Source organism: Carettochelys insculpta, chromosome 18, assembly GCF_033958435.1.
Source record: "Carettochelys insculpta isolate YL-2023 chromosome 18, ASM3395843v1, whole genome shotgun sequence".
Taxonomy (NCBI): Eukaryota; Metazoa; Chordata; order Testudines; family Carettochelyidae; genus Carettochelys; species Carettochelys insculpta.
Genome location: NC_134154.1, coordinates 9,425,124 through 9,446,875, shown reverse-complemented (window position 1 = coordinate 9,446,875; position 21,752 = coordinate 9,425,124). Strand labels below are relative to the sequence as shown.

At 51.5% G+C, this 21,752-nt stretch overlaps 1 protein-coding gene across 1 annotated transcript in view; it reads left to right on the top strand.

Moving 5' to 3' along the window:
• The first annotated feature begins 17,752 nt into the window (after window positions 1-17,752).
• MMP11 (matrix metallopeptidase 11) overlaps window positions 17,753-21,752 on the top strand; it is a 34,888-nt gene continuing 30,888 nt past the window's right edge. The window contains exon 1 of the mRNA XM_075012399.1: window positions 17,753-17,989. Within this exon, the coding sequence (XP_074868500.1) occupies window positions 17,894-17,989 (96 nt within the window). The 5' untranslated portion in view covers window positions 17,753-17,893. The remainder of the gene's footprint in view (window positions 17,990-21,752) is intronic.

The window sequence follows — 21,752 nt, the reverse complement described above, 5'->3', positions numbered from 1 at the left end:
GTTGGCAGTGCACAGTGCATATGCCTGGGTGCACATAACAAAATTGATTCTGTCCAGGGATAAAAAAAATTAGAGGGAGCCCTGCTCACAGGCCTCAGGTGCTACTTTCTCAGAAAGCCAGGAATTTCTCACTGCTTCCCAGAACCTATAGGGGCATGTAAAAAGTAGAGAAGAATCAGGAGGTTGCCCTGCCTAAAAAAAAATCTGAGCTATGCGATGGCTTCAGGGCTTGTGCTCATACATTCAGTCTCATAAAAACTCCTCTTTTGGCTGGCTTCAGCAACTGGCAAGAATTAGAGTGCAAAGTTTGCACTGGCGTAGTGATTAACTGTTGCAGAAGTGTTTGTGTGTGCAAGGTTAGAGCGCTTTCCCTTAGCAAACATGCACAGAGACATACAGGAGTTTAGCAAACATTACGGCAGTGGTGGGTAACCTGCAGCCCATCAGAGTTCGATGCATGGTCCAGGAGACGTTTTGGCTACCTTCGCCCCCATGGTGGGGTGCCAGATCCTGCTGGTTTCCATCCATGTGGGTGTTTTTTGTACCAGCGTTACTAAAATGCCACAAATGTAAAGCAAAGCCACATGAAGTGAGGTGCCTGCTGATTGCACACAATGTAGGCCGTGAGAGCCACGCACTACCTCTGCGTCCAATCAAAGCGCTGCTACAGTTCCACCGGCAAATTGTAGGTACGGAAGCGCAGCTAGCAAAGCAGCCCTATCCTGGGAGACCATCTTGATTCCAACATGTTGTGGCCACTGAGATGAAGAAGGGCCACTCATGGGGCCCACTCACTAGCCTAGGTGGCCAATCGCTGCATTGGTGCTTCCGTTGTATATTTCCCCCAGGCACAGTGCAGGTAGCCCTACCTCCCTGGGTATCTTTCCTCGGGTATTCTGGCACCACCGCCCCTTTTCTTGAAAAAAAAAACCAAAACAGCAGAAATGTAGCACTTTAAAGACTAACAAAACGATGTATTCAGTGAGCTGGTCAATGAACACTTCAATGGAGTGGGCCATTCTGTTAGAGACCTGAGAATCTGTGTCCTACAGCACAGAGAAGTTAAAACCAGATTACAGGGCGAAATTTGTGAATTGGAATTCACATTCAAATTTGACACATTAACACGTAGTATGAACAGAAACATCAGTTACCTCACACATTACAAGGACTGCTTCTCTTTCTTTCATGCTTGTAATAATCTCAGGCAGGACAATTAACATCCCCACCCCCACTCCTCATCTGCCTCCTATGTATTTGATTTGTCAGCTTTTATTTCAATTTTTTTTGGGTCCTCTGTTCCTATAAATGTCAGTCTGTACTGGAAATGAAACTGATCTGAAGAAGCAGGTCAGTCCCATGAAAGCTTATCACTGAATAAATAATTTTGTTAGTCTTTAAAGTGCTACATTTCTGCTGCTTTGTTTTGTTGGGATACAGACTGACACGGACACCTGCCTGTTACTAGTCCCTTTCCTTGAGTTACTCTGTCTCTTTACGGCCGCCCCAATCATGGCATAACATGGGACTGGTGCAGCTCCCGGCTGTACATAATCTGTTATGATAACTGCAGTAGGGCATTGGGCACTGCACTGTTTCACACAGCACAGCCCTTTGATGAACCATTTGCAGATGCTTGTTGAGTTTTCTGTGTGCCTCCCTACACCTGGAATCACTGAACTGGTACATGCATGGGCAGATCTGGGCAGCACAATGGGTGTACGTTCACGTTTGCCTTTCTTCAGATGTTTGGCTGAATATAGTTTGTTGGCACATCTGTTGCGATGGCTGTTTGTAGGGCTGGACAAACTCTCCAGATGAACTGAGCCCCCTTTTGTCTGTGATTTATTTTCCAAGAATCTTTGGTGTTTACAAGCATGCCAAATGCTTTCAGGACTGCTTTACGACTGAATAGATTTCAGACGTGGGTTTCATGTACGACTTTCATTCTTACTGTATTATTCACAACAGCTACTGCTTGGTATGTGGGCTAGTCATATCCCACTATTGATGTTAGGTGCTTGATCAGCAAAGTTTTAATTCTACTCCCAGATTGGATGGCTCCCAAGCCTGCAAAAAATTTCAAATCTGATGCAGATTCTTTTGGCTGCAGTACATGTGCAAATATCTGTTTGCATGTTTAATCACACTTCCATGGGTGGTGATGGGTGAACTCTGGGCTTGGGGAGGCTAGACCCCGGACCAAACCTGCCCCTCTCACCCCATATCCTGCCCCTTTCACCTACGTTCCCCCACTGAAGCTCAAAATCCCCCTACAAGGCCGCCACCAGCACCCACAGCCATACAGCCCTACCAGCATGGCCCCAGTACCTAGGGACCCTTCAATACTGCGCAGGCCCTGCCACCCCAAGTGCTGGCTGCAGGCTGGCCAACTACCCCAGTCCCACCAGGCTTCCTGGAACAGGAGCAGCCTGTCTGGACTGGAGCCAAGGGGAAGAGACAAAGGAGCAGGTCTCGGGGTGGAGTATGGGTGGAAACATGCAGAGCTGCTTGGGGATGCATAGCCACCCGTGCCTACTTCCTTCAGCCCATAAACATTTTTGCAAGCAAAACTTCCCTCATTCACTGGGAGAAAATCTACAGGGTGAATCAACTGAATTCATAGGATTCCTTGGAACAAATGAAGACGTGTTCTGCAATATTGGTCCATGTCAGGTTGCACAAAGCATGCCTTAGCCCTGGATGGTAATGGCATGAAAATAGCCTGGCGAGACATGGTCATATAGCGAGAATTGAGAGGTAACAGATTGTCTTTTTGTTCTGTGTTTGTACAGCACCCAGCACAGTGGGGTCCTGGCCCATGACCGGGGTTCCTACTTGCTACAATAATACAAATAATCTGTATACTATTATAAAAGGAGAGCCATCCGTCTGTCCCTCTGTCCGTCCTTCTCTCTGTCCTTCTATTTAATGACACATGATGGGTGCTCAGCCCCACCCCTCTTCCCCCCCTCATGCAGCATAGGAGGAGGCCAGAGAGTGGGACTGGGGGCTGGGGCCTCTGCTGCAATGGCCCCATGGACCCTCCGCTGCAATGCAGGGCTAGGGCCAGAGCCCCCCTGGTGCTTCTCTCCACAGCATGGGGCTGGGGCCGGAGCCCCCTCTTCAGTGCAAGGCTGGGGCCAGAGCTCCGGTTGGTTTCTCTCCCCCTCTCCATGGGCTGGGGGTGGCTGTGTGGGTTCAGGCCAAGAGGGAGGGTACAGGAGCAAACTGGGTGTGGGTATTTTGAGGTCTGTGTGTGAGGGAGGGTGCAGGAGAGGGCTGAGGGTGGAGATCTGGGCAGGAGCAGGGTGGGCAAGGGAGAGTCTGGGCAGGGGGGGATGTAGGAGAAGAGTGGGGCGGGCAGGAGGAGGGAGCAGGCTGGATGCAGGGGTGCACCTATCTCCCTGCAGCATTGTCACTGCCCCCTCCCCCAGCTGGTGGTGGCCCCCTGCCCAGGGCCAGCAGCAAATCTGCACCCCAGCTACCAGGGTTCCTGACCCAGGGCTACCAGCATCTCCTGTGCTTCAGCTGTATCCGCCACAAAGGGGCAGCCCCTGCTAGTCATAATTGCAACATGGACTTCTGAAGATACATCCTCAGACAATGAATTTCCCATTGCTTCTATCACACCTCAGCCACTTCTGATCTGAGGGTTTATTTAGCTGCAAAGAGACAGGCCTTAGAAACCAGAAAAGTGAGACATAAAGGGAGAAAGCCCAAGAGAGGGCAAAGGAAAGCCAAACTGCCCAGAGGACAGACAGGTAGGCAGGACGGAGAAAGAGTGAGGGTGGTGGGTGGAAAACAGCTAATGCAGAACAGCATTTCAGCTTTCAAGTCTCGAACTCTCAAGTTTACATGCCATTTCTTGGATGTGGTTTGCCCCGAGGGCAACCTCAACAGCTGTGTAGTTTCAGCAGATGAACGATGTAGTTTTCAATAAACCTCACAAAGCAAATGAAAGGGCTTTTCACCCCTTTGGGTTGGCCCAGTTTCAGTTCTGAAGGTTCTCAGACCCTGGTGATTGATCTAAAACGATAAATGTGACATTTGTTTCCTGAGTGAACGCTAGGAACTGAGTCTCAGACAGATTGCGGCAGATACAGGGCCAGTATGGCTGAACAGTTTGCGCTGCTGTCTGCTGGAGACCACACCCCGAACAGGACTCTTCCAGGGCGTTACAAGGGGTCAGGTCACTACATTTCCAGAGGGCTTTCTGCATGTCCTTTTTCAGAGTCTGTTGTAACTGCAGAAACCCAGTGGGCACAAGATGCCCCAAACTGGGGGGCAGAACCAGTTCCTGCCAAAGCAGGTCGTTTTGGCAGTGTTCCTTGGAAGCTGGGAGCTCGTGTGGCTGCTCAGGAGAAAATAAAATGCTGCCTGGCTAATTAGCAGAGTGTCCCCAGGCAGGTTTTGTTTCTACTGGTGGTGCACCTAAAAAAGGTATTCTGCTCATAGATGGGAAAAATACCCACACCTGGGTGGAAAAGATTAGAGGGAACATAGGTTTCTGGCCTCTGAGTTATTGTTCAATAACCTGAATGCATAAATAGGGGGACTGTATCTCCCTGTCCCAAATAGGGGACAGGTGTGCGGGGGGGCTCCTCCTGGCTCCACCAAGCCCCAGGGCGCTGGGAAGGAGGCAGCAGCTGCCAGCCCTGCCCGAGCCTCGGGGAAGCAGCAGGGACGCAGCGGTCACCCACGCTCCCCTCACTTCTCTGAGGCCTGGGGAAGTGACCTATGTGCTCTCAGCCTGCGCAGCTGCTGGTGGAAGAGGTTAGCGGAGGGAAGGCCCAAATGCAGGACAATGAGTCCCTTTTAAAGAATTAGTAGGGATGCCTTTTTGGCATCCCAAATCCGGGGCCGTCCTGCCAAATACAGGGTGGATGGTCACCTTTTGCATAAACATTGTGGATGGCTTGGAGGCTGGCAGCTCTGTGGACTTAGAGAAGCTTGTTATACTTAAACCACATAATCACAAACATCCAGTCCTGTGGGAAGAATTTGTCCCTCACACCATGTTGGAGAACTTCCCAGAACCTTTCATCATCTGCAATGACATCAGCATGTCATAAGATTGAGGCAGTGGCCCTGTTCTGAGATGGACCTCCATTTTATCCACCCCACCAACGTTTTGGTGGGCAAGAACTTTGGCTGAAGGCTTCCAGATTTGGCTTCTCTCTGGCTTTCCACAGAAACTTCAAGATCCGTGTAAAACACATATAACAGTCAATCCACTGGGTGAAGTAGAAGGAGAAATCTTGGGCTGTTTCAGTGACCATAACTGTGTGCGTATAGCACGTACAAGGAGGTAATGTTAGCATATTAGACTGCAGTAATAATACTAATACTAATGACACGTTAAGAGGCCAGATCTAGAACTATTGTCCATGGAAGTATGATGATTTACACCAGCTGACAGCCTGAGCCATAAAGCTTATCTCTGCAATCCATTGACTTCCTATCAGTCTGCAAGGGGGAAATCGATCCAGTGGCATGGTTTTCTTGTGGACAATGTGGCTTGAAGATCCTCCAGGGCTGGTGTCTGTGAACTTGTCTGCTCAGCATAAGCAATATGAGAGAATTGGACTTTTAGGTGGGTTTTTTTTTCTGCCAACTGTAGTTAATGGGGATTAAAGTCAATGGGGGTTTTTGCCTGAGTGAGGAGCAAATAAAAACCAAGCCAGGACCTGGGGATTTAGACTTTGGGGGAAGCAATTATTTGTTGCCTTTGCGGTGTGGATTTGCCCCGGTGGCAGAGAGTCCAGGACAATGAGAGCTCAATCTTACAGCCGCAGGGCTGTTGTGCCATTTGATCCTGAATTCACCCTAGCTCTGCAGGGAAGTAATGAATCTAAACAAGTCCCTGGAGGCATTTCACATCCTTTTCAGCGTCACTTTTCTAACAAAGCGATATTGGGCTTTTAGCTCAAGCCTTAACAGCTTCTTCCTCATCCAGATGCTCACATCCCACCTTCACCCTCTCTCTGTGTCCACCCCTTGTTTACCTCCTGACTCGGGTGTATTGCGCACATACAGGAGAGGCTGCCAAAAAGTGCGTGCATCCCAGGATTTGCTTACTGAGCAGGGGTCAACAGGGCTGTGGCTAAGCCATGCCGTGGGCAACTGCATATTTATTGCAATGAGGTTACATCCTCCGGTTATGTTAGAGTCTGGATTTATCACACTACCTGGGCAGGCTACAAAGCCTCTTTCTTCCCCACAGGCTGGTAGGAAGTGCAGGCAGTTTATTATTACACATCAGTGTGTGACTTTTGGACATGCTAATTTATGTGAAGGGCACCCAGCACCCAGCTAAGAGGGTTTGTATGCAGCTACCACAATCGGGTGCTGCTGGCCCAGGACTGGTTCTCCTAGAAGCCACTGTAATGCCAATAAATACAACTAACTTCTTCCCTTCACTCCCTGAGTTTCTGTTTCTCACCTGCGGGCCCTCCCTTCTCTTTCTGCCTAGCCCTAGCCCCCTCCCCTGCTGCATCTGCCTATCCCTCTGGCTCATGAGCTGCTGCTTTCATGTGGCTTGCTTAACCCCAAGCATAACCCCTGACTGAAATGAGACGGGAAGCCCACAGCCCGGCCTCTTGCTGCTCACCTGGCATCAATCAACGTAGCAGCTTCCCTGGGGAGAGCTCAGCCGCCCCTCTGGCGCTAAGGAAACTTGGGGAGCGCTCCGGAGGACGCCTGGCACCTGGCCAGTGCCCTCTGCGGTTGCTGCTAATGACCTCCAATGTTTGAAGCTGGCCGGTGCATCTTGAGGCCCTCACGCTTTGTGCTTATCAAAGGCAAAACCATGCCCTGAGGGGCACAAGGAGGGGACGGTGCTGAAGAGGGGAAGGGGCTCAGGCAGCGACCTCCAGGCGCAGTGAGGAGAACTCGGAGGCGTTTGTGGAGGAGGATGGCATGGGCGGGAAGCACTGGGAGAGACGGAAAAGCTATAGTGGGTGGTGAGGAGGGAGGCCAGCAGATCCAAGCCTAGAACATAACGCCGTGGCCTTGCACAGCCGGCTTACCTCTCTCTCATCCCACCCCACGCTGGACTGTAGCCATGCAGCCTCCCTGAGGCTGGAAGGAATAATTCCTCAGGGAGGCTGCGTGGCTACAATGGGACTAATTGGAATTAGTCCATTTCCGCGCTGACATTCCACTCTGAGCTCTGCCTTTCCAGGGACAGGGAGACGGGGTGGGGACATCTCACCAGGGTGGCTTTCCTTTGTGGAGAACTGGCAGGGTTAGGGCTGCAAGTCAGCACTAGAAACCTCCTTACCTGGGGGGCAAGCCGCGGGGTGGAGCTGGCGGCTCTGCAGTGAGCTCTGGCTGGCACAGGCTGCCAGCCTCCCCTTGCTTTTGCTGCCTGGCACAGAGGCCTGCCCCAAGTACAAGGAGACAGCAAGCTCCCAGCTGCTAGCAGAGACCCAGCCCTGGGGCAGTACGACTGGGCTCAAAAATTATCACAGCGTTCGGGGAGGGAAATAAGCTGTGAGCTCTCACTTAACTGGGGACCAGCATTTCCCACCCTGCCCCTGTAACGCCCCCCCCCGCCCCCACTGGGACCCTTTTGTAAAGTGAGGCTGGTGGGTGAAACCGGCTCCCCCCCCCGCAAAACTCTCCCTCTGCACAAGTTGGGGCTGAAACATCTCACCAGAAATAAGAACTGGCTCCCAGGCGCCTGGCTCCTCGATTGAATTGGGCTGGGCCAGGGCCAGGAAAGCGTGCAGGGATGAAACTCGGTCTCAGGCCAAATGATGTGCAGCTCAGCGTGTCTGTCTTTCCCAGCCCGTCTGGCAGGCAGGGCCAGTTGATGTTTGTGCGCCAGAGATGCTGGAACTAGAGGTGCGGGGAATGCTGTAGCACCCCTGGCTTGAAGTGGATGCCGTTCTATACAAGGTTTACAGTTTGTTTCATCGCCTCCTGCTGGGTGCGTGCAGCCCCTAGCACCGAGACACGACTTAATCAGCCAGCGTCACCTTTCTGAGCCTGTGTGCAGCCTATGGAGAGTCATACGCTGAACACTGGGCTGCTGGCAGCTATTTGCTTTAGGGCAGAGCCAACCCAGTCCTCTGAGGCACTTGGCAGCCTCGCTGGCAGCACAGTTCTGCTGTGCATATGCATGGAGGCTGGGCTACAGGCAATGGAGCTGCATGGAGACCTGCTCCATCATCATCCACCCACCTGGTGCGACTGTGTTAGGTGGGGCAGCCCCGGCTTTGTTGCTTCCGAAAGGATAAATGTTGATGTCCATCCTGTCGGGTGGAGGGCAGCCCCATGGCCTGTCCCCTCTAGGGCAGAAGGACCCGGGGAAATGAGAGGGTGGGAGCAGTACCCACGGACTGAGCAGTGATCAATTCCTGAGGCTCTTGCCTGCTGAGAGCAGAGAACAGAAGTCGGGTACAGCCGAGAAACAAAGAGGCTTTTCCTGTCCTGAGGCCTTTGGCTGCTGGGCTTTGCTGGAGCAGAGAGCTGCCGGCTGACTCTGCAGTGGAACCTCAATCTAAATCCTGCCGCTGAGGGGTGGAGAACAAAGTTGCCTGGCAGGAGAGGTGGCAAGACACAGGCGGAATTTCTGTCTCAGGAAGAGGTAATTAATTACCCGTCACCTTCCTTCTCTGGGTTTCCCCTCACCATCCTTGGCCCCACCTGTCTTCTCTTCTGCCTGAAGCTGCCTGGGCCTGATACTTCTCCTTGGTTAGATTTCCTGCTGAAGTAGCCCCACTGCAGTCAGTGGAGTTATTCCCCATTTTTCCCAAGTTGCAGAGGAGTTTCAGGACTTCTCTCTTTCTCCTGCCTCCCCCTGCCCTTCTCCACTATCTGTTCCACCCCCTTGGCTGGGCATGTGGAGGCAGGGCTGCCACCAGCACATCTCTGTCTGGGGCAGCTGGGCCAGGCTGACTTCCAGCAGCCTCCTCTGCCTGTGTGTAGTCCCGCCTGGCCCCCTGAGCGAGCATCTGCGAGGGAGGCGGAACAGAGAGGGGCTTCCTTGAACAGCCTGGCTGTAGCCAGGGACTAGCAAGTCATGAAACACTCCCTTGCACCTGTTGGAAAAGCACATGGTGAGGCTTAGTCATCGTCATTATGGAGCCCCAGGGGTGATGCCGATAACAGGGGATGCTCAGGCAGACAGTAACTGAGGCCATTTTGTCGCAGCTGAAGTACACAACATGGTGGGGGGTGAAACATTCTGAGGGAAGGGCTGAAAATTTTGAGGGATTGGCTGCGGTATTATCCGGGCCTGCAGCGCAACGGCTGGGGAGGAAGAGACAGGGTCTGTCATGATCAGGCGGGAGGGGAAACTCTCAGTCTCCCTCTTCTCCAAACGACTGCCCTGAGAGCACATCATTCATTTCACCTTTCTTGGCACCGTGCCCTGGACCCCAGGTTTTCCCACAGCGTTCCCTCACTGCCTGAGGGAAATTGGCCTGGCCTTCCCAGCCCACACCCTCCTGGCAGAGCTCTGCCGTAATTAGAATGAGCCTGACTCCTGGTGCTGTGTGACAGTAGAAAAACACTCCTATTATTTTAGCACTCACCAATGGACTTTGTCTGTGGAAGAGGTGGGTGAGGTCGAAGAGTCTGCAAGGCACAATCAGGAGGAGCCGTAGTTACCTTGAGCCCTCTCAAGCAAATGGGAGAGAACTGAGGCACTGACACCCAGCGTCTCGAGCACTGCAGAAGTCCTCCACGGTTGCCACCTTTGCGCTTGTTTGTATCACGCCATAGATGTGCGCAACGCACTCTACAGGCCCCTGACCCCAGGCGCCTACAAACACAAGGCGTGATACAGTGCTTCGCAGTACAGATGACAAGAAGCACCGCATGGAACCATTGCTCTCTGCTGAGCCCACCGCCCTGTTACCTGAGATTTAGGGATGCCGGAATGAGTATGGGTCTTTTTCCAAACCAGGACCTAGTTCCATGACCTTTCTCACAGCAGGACACCTCTCCCATTTATCTGGGCTCTAGTCAGGCCCCTTCTCCCATTTGGGAAAGGGAAGGAGGTCACAAGCAATGTTTCCTTCTAATCTTTTCCAGTCATGTACAGAATAAATTTTGTTATGTGCACCAAAGCATGTGTGGATGTGCACCACCAACAGAAACACATGGTGCCTGCTGTGGATGGCTGTGGGGGCTCTGCTAATCAGTGGGCACCAGAATCTCTCCTGGCTGGCCACCCAAGCACTCAGCTTTTAGGGAACACTGGTCACAAGCAATGTTTCCGTCTAATCTTATCCAACCAGGTGTGGATTTTTTCCATCCACTTTGTGTGCTCCAAGTGCGAATGGGCACCACCAAGAGAAACACAAAACCTAGCTGTGGGCGCATTGCTCATCAGCTGGCCAGCTTTCGAATGTCTCCTGAGCAGCTGCACGAGCGCCCAGCTCACAGGGAATGCTGGTCACAAGCCCCTTGCACCTGTTCTCATCCCCGTGGTTACGAGACTCGTGTTATGGGATATTGGTGAAAACAGCTGTTAAACAAAACGACCCGAGGGAAATGGAGCTCTGAGTCACAGCTCTTTGGCACCATGCAGAGCCAGGTGAGCAGCCAGCAAGGAGCTTCCATGGGCACGTGCTCGCCAAGCCAAGCCCTGCCTTACTGCCTAACGTGTCCAGGGTTGTGCCCCAGTAGCCAGCTCATCTCCTGGGGTTGGGAGTAGTGGGGCAATGGGGAATAATTCTGCCTACGGGCCTATAAGTGCCCTATCACTATAGTATTTGACTTCCCAAACAGCGCTGCATCCTTTCAGGATGTGCTGGAGAGAGTGAAGGTTGGGTGGGAAAACAGTGGCAACTCTAACTCGTTAGGACAGGAATGCATCAAGACTGTAGCAAAACAGAGGGCCCAGGGGAGGCAGTCGCAGTACGGATTGTGGCTCCCGGAAGGCTGCCAGGACATCACCGGCAGCCACACCTACTGGAATCTATTTTGTAGCAGATCGGCCTCTGGCCCTTTGACAACTGGCAGCTCTCCCAGAGATACCAGGCCAGTCCCTCTGCAGGAGGATGCCAAGGTGAGCCCCTGAGCTGTTGCCAGCAGCCTGATTAAATTCATCAGGCTAAACAGCTGAACTCCGGGTCAGTGATGTGAGCATTGCTGTGCTGATTACTTGAAACCCACCTGTCTCTCCCAGTGGTGGAGGGCTCAGTACCCCCAGAGACCTAGCTACCTACCACATATGGCCCCTATCACAGCATTGTCTGAGCACCTCAGCTGGTGTGATGAGACTTAGCAGCAGCATCTTGGTAAAAAGGAACTTGACCTGCATGCTGCACTAGGAATCTTTATTTTAGTTAAAGACAACCCTGGAGTACACGGTGCCATTTAGTTGTATTATATAAGCGTCTTTGCAGGACTCTGAGCTTGCATCACTCCGATTCACATGCAACACAAGCCCTCCAACACGCAGCAAAGGGCTTCTCTCTTTAAAGGGGAGCCTCTGCCTGTTGCTAGTCCACACAACTGAAGGACGTTTATTCCCTGCTACCCAGGTGTGGGTCCAGCAGTAGCTTACTGAGTTCCTCCCAGACAGGAGTGGGCTGGGAGAACGGATGGCTCGACAACAGATTTACCAGCCATTCAAAGGAAAAAGAACAAAAAGGAAAGATACTTGCAGAGAGAAAGGACTTTTTCTCTTTGGGTATGCCTACACTACAGTGACCTGTCAACAGAACAGCCCCCCAGAAGCCCAGTGGACAGGGCTGCCCAGTGAGCCGGAAGCCCTGTCTGTTGACAGAGGGCCCCCCAGAGCATCCACACCACTCTTTTTTGTTTACAGATTCTGTCGAGAAAGGCATTCTCCCTCACGGGGGAGAGGCAGAAGGCTATCGACAAAAGTGCCGCCTTCTGTGGAGTTACTGACAACAGAATGCATTTTTAGCGTGGATGCCCCATGGGTTTTGTCAACAAAACCCTCCAGGGTAGATATAGCCATTATTATCAAAATGCCTGGATCCACCTAAATGGTCTCATTCTGTAGCTTCACAAGTAACAAGCAGTTATGTAACACCTTAAAGACTAACAAATGTATTAGGCGATGAGCTTTCTTGGGTAAAACCCACTTCTTCAGATGACTGGAGTAGACACTTAGAATCCAGGGTTTATGTAGCAGGGAGGAGGGGGGTACTGAAGCAAGAAGGGGAAAAGGTGGGGGGTTACCTGTCACTCATAGGTCCAGTAGATGAAGTCAGTTAAATTAAATAGGATGTGTCCAATTCCTGAGAATATCAAAGGTGGGGAAATGTGTATTTCAATTCCTGATCCTGGATTTATGCCATTCATTCTTTGGTGCAGAGACCATAGCTGGGTCTACATGAGCCCCTTCCTTTCGAAAAGGGCATGTTAACGAGTGGATTCGAAAGATGCTAATGAGGTACTGCAATGACTATGCAATGCCTCATTAGCATAATGGCGGCCGCGGCGATTCGAAAGTGCGGCTTTTCGAATCATGCGCCACCCGTGCAGAGGGGACCTTCTGAAAGGAGCCCACCAGTTTTTGAAAGCCCTTCTTCCTATCTGGTGTTCTTCCTATCTGGAGGCACCTCATTAGCATCTTTTGAACCTGCTCGTTAACATGCCCCTTTCCAAAGGAAGGGGCTCATGTAGACACAGGGCATATGATTGGTCCAGGCTGCATGGCAGAGGGGCATTGCTGGCACATGATGGCATATCTCACATTGGGGGTGTGGCTTTTCAGTTTTAAGAAAATGAATGACCCACTTGGGGAAGTAAAGAAACAGATTGACAGAGCCAGATAAGTACCCAAACAACCCAGCCAGGAGAGTAGGAGCTTCCCCAGAGAAAAATCACAGGAACTCTATCCTCATGCACTCTGGACAGAGCCCGGACAGTAGGAGAAGTCCTAACTCTGCTTCTTAAACTCTGATAGTCTGGAAAAGAGAAGATTGAAGGGAGACATGATAGCGGTTTTCAGGTATCTAAAAGGGAGTCATAAGGAGGAAGGAGAGAACTTGTTCTTCTTGGCCTCTGAGGATAGAAAAAGAGAAAACAGGCTTAAACTGCAGCAAGGGAGGTTTAGGTTGGACATTAGGAAAAAGTTCCTAACTGTCAGGGTGGTCGAACAGTGGAATAAATTGCCAAGGGAGGTTGTGGAATCTCCATCGCTGGAGATATTTAAGAACAGGTTAGATAGATGTCTATCAGGGATGGTTTAGATAGTACTTGGTCCTGCCATTGGGGTAGGGGGCTGGACTCGATGGCCTCTCGAGGTCCCTTCCAGTCCTAGTGTTCTATGATTCTATGATTCCTTCCTTCTCTTTGGTATCTCTTGCAGTTAACTCTTCAGGGCTGCTCCAAGTCAACTTTGCAGAGATGAGGCAAAGCAGACTTTGAAGGGTGATATAATGGACTGGTGCTTGAGGCTGGAACATTTATCTGTCCAGGGAGCAGGGTATCAGCTTAAGATACATTTGTAGTGCAGTGGATTGTGCATGGAGCTGGGAGTCAGGAGATCTGAATCTGCACATCCCATGCCACGTGGTCTTCTGCAAGTTACTGCAGTTCTCTGCCTTGGCTTCCCTGTCTGTCAAATGCTTGTCTCCTTTGGAAAGACTGAAAGGTCTGTGGGTGAAATGCACCATATCTGTATTATTCTCTTTCTTTTACATCTGTTAATTATATGCAGTATTTACATTCTAAATATGGTTCACATCAAACAAAATGAGAACAATACATCAGAGAAGTGTAAATCAATAATGTAAGACTGCGTGCCAGGAAGGTCTGCTCTCTTTCTGCACTCCAGGCAGAGATCAAAGCTTTGTTACTAGTATACATTTCTTGAAGCAATTTGTAGTCAAACTTGCGGTCCATGTAGTGGATGTCGATAAAGACCAGGACTTCTCACATAAAATGCACCCTATACTGCAATGTCCAAACTGGGTCTCTGTCTCAGCTGAGTCAATCCAGAGTTTGCTCTCTCCAAAATGGACTTGGATGGCTTTCTTTCCCTATATCCATCCACTCTCAAGTGGTAAATGATATCGGGTGTGGGCACCAGTAAATGAATGGTAGTGTACACACAGCTGACTTCAGAACTTTCACTCGCATGCCAAACACGTGCCATGAAAACTCTTCATGCGTTAAAATCAGACATCCATCCATCCGCCCTCAGGACTAAATGGTTATTGTCATGGAGGTTCTTGCTTCTCACAAGCATCTGCTTAATTAAAGAGGACATGCAAATATGAGGATCATTGTGGGAAATTATTGCCCCCACCCCAAAGCCCCAGTCTCCTGCTTGCATGCAGCAGGATGTATATGGCAGGAAGGCAGATGCCTGGGCCATGCGCCTGCCAGTTGATTGAGCACTTGATCACTGTTGCAAGTACTCATTCACTCTACCTGGCTCTCGCTGTCCGATCTGGGATTGCTGAAACAACCTGTATGAAATAAAGACCAGAGCAAACCCCTTACTACAGTGGGGCCCAATCTTATAACCTAAGCAGCACCTTGTGTGGGCCAAACCGATTCTATGTACTTTAATAAGATTTAAAGTCACCTGGACTGATGTATACTTTTAAGTTGGTCTGTTGCATATGTGCGTAGATAGGCTGTTTCTATGTACAGTTTTGTCTGTTTCCACACCTGTGTATACTAAATAATGTAAACATAAGGATAAAATGCTAATGTGTATAGTCACTGTTGGATTGAAGCAGGCTGTGGGCATTATGAAATGTTCTGGTGGGCCGTGTATGATCCATGGGCTGCAGGCTGGGCACCCCTTTTCAGCACCTCAGTTGACTCTTTTTAACTTGTTAAAACCTTGCCCACCTCAGGCCCTTTGTGTTTTCAGCTGGGAGCAGGGATCTGAAAGTCCTCCTGGGAGGACAGTTTGTGCAGAACCCCCAGCCCAGGCAGAAGCAGCAAGGACTGGAAATAGCCTTCAAGCACAGGCTCTGGCAGGATGAGGCTGGGACGAGTTCTGTGTACGTGGGTTTGGCCATACCCAATGACTGTTTACTCCGTGGAGGCTGATAACTTGTTTGCTCACCTTTGGGGCAAAGAGGGACAAGAAAAGAGTCTGGACCACCTTTTGCCACTTACATAAATTTGCTGTTTACTGTACTACCGTAAGCTCTGACATTCACTTTAATGGGACCGGGGGACTGGCCCTATATCTTTCCTCCCCATGGACAAGTGCATTAGTTTAACTAAAACAAAAAAGCAGTCAAGTAGCACTTTAAATACGAACAAAATAATTTATTAGGTGAGCTTTCGTTTAACTAAAGTTATGATGTAAAAGGAGTTCAGTCAAATCAGGGCAGTTTTGAGAGGAGGGAGAAACTTACATGCATGTAAACCTGGCTTACATGGGTTCAACTCCCACCCTTGCAGCAGCTTGTGCATACGCAGCAAGTGAAACCAGCTTCAAACCATCTGTGTGCACTCCCAGAGCTGCGCTGGGTTAATTAAAACATTTTCACATCGGCCCGTTAGTGTAGCTGGTACAGCTTCTGTGCACACACAATGCTCAAGTGACACTCATTGGAAAAAGAAGCCCCCTTCACTGCTAACAAGTTCTGGGCCTGGTGTCCATTGGAAGAAAAATTGGCACTCCTAAAACAATAAGGAAGGCTGATTCCTCACAGGCCCCTGCTAAGATGGTGAAATGTGCTCTTGAGAGAGGAACACAGTGTTGAAAGGAATTTTTTTCGCCTTCAGGCTTCTTCCTGCTGCGCTACACTGGGAGGGAGGGTGTAGGGAAGTAAAACAAATCAGAAAATGAGAATATTTTGGATGTAGATGAAGAACTGAGGGAACAGCTGGCAACGAATTACAGCAATTATCAAGTAATCGTTTACATTCTGATGTACAGCATCATTTATCTCAACACGTGACGTATTTGGCTTGGGCACAAGGGTAAGATCGCATTTACAGTACAAAATAGAAGATGATCTGATCCTACCAGGAGACATTAACAATGTCATAGCTGCTCTTTGTGTCACCCGCCCAGGCCCTGATTCTGCAGGTTCCATGCCTGACTTTAACATTTGGATTGCTCCACTGTCTTCAATTAAACTCTGCATGGCTGCTCATATGTTCAAAGTCAGGCACCGACTAAATCAAGGCCTTATCCTGTGTGACTCACTCTCATCGATACCAGAGATGGAAAATCCTGCTAGGGTCATCTAATTCATGCTCCCTCATTCTTGGGGGCTGGATCATTCTTCACAGGCTACATACTCCAAGTCTCCATCCATGCTGACAACACTGGACCTGGGCCAACAACGGGAGCTATGGCGTAGACAGAACCTCCATATCTAAGAAAACCTCCGTATCTGAGAAAATCTTGGTCCATTTTGAGAGCACCACACTGTGAGTGGATGAAAAGAATCTGCATTAGTAAAAGCCCTTGACCCCAAATTATTCTAATCACCTTGCCACCATGGTGTGGACTGAAAACTGGCAAACGAACTGTCAACAAAAGCTAATTCCATGTATGGTGCTAATTTGTCAAGTTTGCACTGTTTGCTCATCCTCCTCCCTCAAGGCGCATCCACAGCAACGTTCAAGAATGCAGGGAAAATAACACTGCAAAAGAATGGCTACATGTTTTTGAAACAGAGAGTTGTCAGATGGGATATCACGCATAGGTCTGGTTCTACTTAACATCCTCACTGATTCTCTCGAAGAGGAAATAAACAGCGGGCTAACGAGCTTCACAGATGGAGAGAGAAATTAGATGGAGACCAGGAGAGTTTTATGTAAAGACACGGACAGAAAATAACACAGAGAGATTTTCCTTGGCAAAACGCAAGCTAATACTCCTGGGAAAAGCCATCCCCATCAGATACACAAGAGGAGGCAGAAGATGAGAAGCTGGTGAGGAAGAGATGGGCCATGAGACCTGAATTTGCAGTGTGATCGGACACAGCTAAAATGCAGACAGGAGGTAGGAGGTTCTAACCAGCCCTGCGGGGATCACACTAGAACACTGCAGTTAGTTTTGGGCAATTTAGGAAAAAGGCTATAGCCAAACTTGAGGGGATTTAGAAAAAAACAACTGCAGTAGTTAGGGTCTGGGAGAACAGATGGATTGATCAGAGGGTGCAAGATGTAAATAACGAACTACATAGCCTGGCTGAACCATGACTCAGGCCTGGGTCCTACCAAGCCCTCGTTCCACCTGTGCAGCCCCAGATACCCCGGCAGAGCCCCATGCTGGTCTAACACAAGCCATCACAGCTCCCACGCCTAGGGAGGGTCCGGGGCAGAGGGGTGGCCAGCAGCCGCCCAAGGGGGCATAATCGGGGCGAAGAGGTGATTGGCATCCACCCTGAGTGTCACCCGGCTCCCGGCGCTCAGGGACAGAGGCTGCCTTTGTGTGGTGTGCACCACGTCTAACACAATGGGGCCGTTGCACTCATGACACTGCCGAACAACAAAGGTCTTCGGGAGGGCCGTGGCCCTGCGGGGGGCGGCGTGGGGCCAGCAGATCAAACCCCCTTCCCACCCTCCCTCGGCCCCGATCCTGCCATTCCTCAGCCCCGATGGGCCCCCGGGAACCGCCCCCCCTCCATGCCCCGGGGCGCTCCCGGAGGCGCTGGCCTTGGGGAAACCTGCTCCAGCAGCCGCTCGGACCGCCCGCCCCCTGCCCCCTCCCCCGCCAGCCCGGCCGGGGGCGCGGAGCGGCCGCCTCCTGCGCGGAAGGGGTTAACGCGGCCGCCCCCCCCCCCCCCCGCCCCACGCCACGTGACCCGGGGCTGTGTCACTTCGGCAGCCCCGCGCGTGGGGGGAAACAAAAGGCCGCGGCGCCTATAAAAGCGGCCGCGGGACATCCCCGGCCCCATGTCTGCGCCCCGCCCCGGCTCCCGCCCGCCGCGCCAGCCCGCCGCCTGCGCGCGTCCCGGCGGCCGGGGGCATGGCTCGGGCAGCGCTCGCCGCCGCCCTGCTGCTGCTGCTGCTGGGGGGCCAGGCGCTGCCCGCCTCGCGGGGCGCCCGCCGGCACAAAGCCCCGGTGAGTACAACCGGGGGGGACAGGGCGGGCGCCTCTCCCTGCGCCCCCGCGCGGCGCTGCACCCCGCGGGGCCGGAGCGGCAGAAGGGCGAAGCAGCGCCGAGCCCTCGCCTTGTTTACCTGCCGCCGCGGGGGACCCTGCCCGGGGCTGGGTGGATGCGCCCCCCACCCCAACCCCCGGCCCCTTGCAGATTTCCACGGTCCTTTCACAAGGCCATCGGGGCTCCCTCTTGCGCACCCCTCTCGGTTAGGAGCCAGCCGCGGGGGTCCCCCGGGCCATTTCCTTGGCCACCCCCTCCCTGCTCCAGGAGAAGAACTGGGGAACTCCCTCTCCCCCGACCTGCCCACCCTCCCGGGGCGCTCCAGCTGTACCCCCGGCCGCAGACGCCTGTCTGTTGGGGAGCGGGCAGGTTTCTGGAAGCTCAGCAGCCCCTCGGTTGGCTGGAGGGCGGTGAAGTCTGCAGGCTGGCGTTTTGCATGCCAGGCTGCGCTTTCAAAGCGCGCTCCCCCGGGTGCGGGGGGGAGGTGGCAGGAGATTACTGGGCTGGCTGGGTAGGAGGTGACCAGGGATCCTTCCCCTCTTCTCCAGAAAGGTCCAGTGGCCTTCTTTGCCTGGTGCGAATGTGTCCCTCAGGCTGCCAAGGCGGCTCTGAAAGTGAGAGGCGATGAGGGGCTCTAAAAAGAAGTAGATGAATACAATCTGCTGAAGGAAGGGGCAGGGCTCTCCTGCCTTCACAGGTGTGCCTGCCAAAATCTGCCCCGGGGTCGGGGCTGTTAGCTTTTGGAGGTGCTGATGGGAGTGAAGTCAGAGGACACGGTGCTGCCTCCCCTGGGGCTGTGCATGGCTAATTGGGTTATTCTGCTCGTGCCTTTTTGGTGTTATGAACCGGGTGACAGAGCAATGCCCAGTAGCACCGCTGGGGATTAGTGCAGGTCCTGCGGAAGGTTTTATTGTCAAGCTCTGTCATCTGAGAGGTTTGAAACTTGGCTGTGAGGTCTGCTGGGGACTGGCGCTTGGCTTAAACATTCTTGGCCTACGAAGCACTTTTATTATCCAAACCAAAATGTCATTGAACTCATCCCAGCTGGGCCTTCCTGGACAGAAGGGCAGAGCACAGGCTGAATGGAGATAGCTTTATTTGCCTGTCCCCAGCCATGTTACAGCTTCAGCTAAATTTAGCCAAGGGTTGATTTGTAGCTCTGCCAACAAACCAGTTAGCGATTTACAAATTTGGAGCGCTGCTCCTTCCTGCAGAGACCTTAACTGGGTGTGTGTGGGGGAGGAAAGAGGAGAGTTCCTGAATCACCCCTATGGTTTTGTTACCTAAAGAAACATGTAAATCTCTAGTCTTGAATAGACCAAGAGTGCATCTAATCCAGGCCCTGAGGCCAAGAGGCCAGCGGCAGGATTCTTTGCAGAAAGGCAGTGCTGCCAGCCCTAAAATTCCTGTGTAAATGAAGGTCCCAATATAACTTTGCCCAAGTGAAACTAATCCCCAGCACACACACTCCCTAATACCCAGTACCCCCACTTGCTGCTGCCAAGGGAATGCGAAGGTTGTTGAGGCATAGACATGCTGGCCAGCATTCCTGGGGCACAGAAAGGAGGAAGAGAGGGATTGGTAAGACACAAACCCCCACACCAACTCAGTCCAATGGCCTGTGTCAGGGGTGGGCAACCTGCAGCCCCCTGGCTGCTCCCTCCCCCAGGTGCCTGTTGTGCACCGGGGGTGTGCACTTCCTAAGCCTTCCCCTCCATCCACGCTCTGTCCCAAGGCCTCCCTCTCCCTCCCAGAGCTGGAACATTGTGAACAGCTGATTTACAGTGTTCCAGCTCTGGGAGGGAGAGGGCAGCGTGGGGACAGAGCGTGAACTAGGCAATTTGCAGGCTCCAAAAATTCTGGTGGGAGGAGCAGGTAAGTGTGGGGCTCCAGTGTGAGAGACTAGGGGAGGGGGGCACCCTGGGGTGACTGCAGCTGGATCCCCACTGGGCCACAGGCTGCTGCTGCAGCCCACTGAATTGAAGGAGGGCCACACATGCAGTCCATCCACTATTCCTGATTGTCTGTTCCGGGCCTGTCTTGTTCAGGGTCCAATACCAGATGCTTCAGAGAATGGTAGACCACTCCCGTGAGGGAGGGAGTGCAGTCACCTGGCCATGAGGAATACTTCCCCTTAATCCCTGACAGCCAGCTGTTTATGTTGTTCTGAATCATGACTGTGAACTACCCCGATCTAGTGAGTAACGTTGGATGATATCCGTATTATGCCTATGCAATAGCTACATCTTTTCAGCATCCTCCTCAAAAACATTTGATTCAAGACTTTCTTACAGCAAAGCGTTCCACCCCCCCGGCTGTTAATGGAGTATCATGCAAAAATACATTTCATTTCTAAAGGGGCACAGGCAGCTTGGGGTATTTTAATCTGATCTTTTTTTTTTGGATGGAGCATCTTCCAGCAGCTAGTAACTTGTGCCTTTTCCAGGAGGATTATCTGGTCTTTCCAGCAAGTATGAAATTAACGATGCAGTATAAACGGTGACACTTAACTGTACAGAAGTGGTGTCAAATAGACTAAGTGAAGAAGCTGAAATACTTTCCCCTCACCAACTCCCAACTTCTTTCAGTCGTCGAAGGTATCATTTATAACCTAGGTGGCTCAGAATTTCCAAGAACTTGTTTTTTCAAGTTGATGTCCATAGAAACTTGTTGCCATTTAAGTTAATTGAATGCCTGATTATTCATATATTAAGATGGGCTTTCTTGGGATTTTTGGATTGACCACATGGTGTAGGGCAAAACCCTTTCATTGCACCCAGACAGTGTACAAAAGCATACCATTGATGTGGTAGAGAAGGGGGTTGCTGGATTTCTTCCTGACCTCAGCAGGTCTGTGTTAGCCTTGAAGCATGGAGTTTGTCAGCTGTTGGTACGCCAACACTTATCTGCCGGGCTAAGGTTTGTTACAAGGTAAGACTGGGTGAAGGAAACTTAAGTCCTGGAACTGAGCTCTTGTCAAGGGGGCTCAACTTTTATATTGGCACCCGAGGAAAGGGAGGATTAGAGCAAGAGTCAAGCTATCTGTAGTGGCTTGTGTAAAATCCCCAAACTAAGAGCTCAAATTCTCACGCCAGTGCACACCCAGACCAAATGGAGCATCTGGAGAGGGTCTGGCTCCAGGCCTTCGCTGGGAAATTAACACCAGTGCATCTCACTGAGAAACTGGCCTTGGGGGAGAAAACTGATGTCCTCGTGCCGTGTGTCATTTCCTGGAACTCCCTCTTCTCCAGATCCAGCAGTCCTACCTGGAATGCACTGTTTTCTTGCAGATGCCGGACATCCAGGTATCTGAGCCAGGAGCAGATGTGGGGGTGACATTAGGAGGTAGAGCTCTGGCCATACTGGCTCCTCCCTTTCCAGGCAGACAAAGCTCACAGGCAGAAGTTGATATATGTTGTTTGTTTTCACTCTTTAAATATTGAAAAGAGTGTTCAGGATAATTTAGATATGTTTATCCTCCCCTTCATTGGGGATTCCTGAGCACATGTAAACATTGACGTTCCAGCAAGTGAAGCTTTGGCAGTGTCCACCTTCCCCCTCCCGGACACACACCAGCCAACTTCAGTTTCCGAAAGCTTTGTGTTAGCTCCTGGCTTTAGCAGGGTGGAGAGGAAGGGAGGGGCCTGGCATTGTCGGAAGAGGGAGAAGGAGTAAAACAAACTTAGCAAATCCAGGTGCTCTGCCCCACATGCTGAATCACAT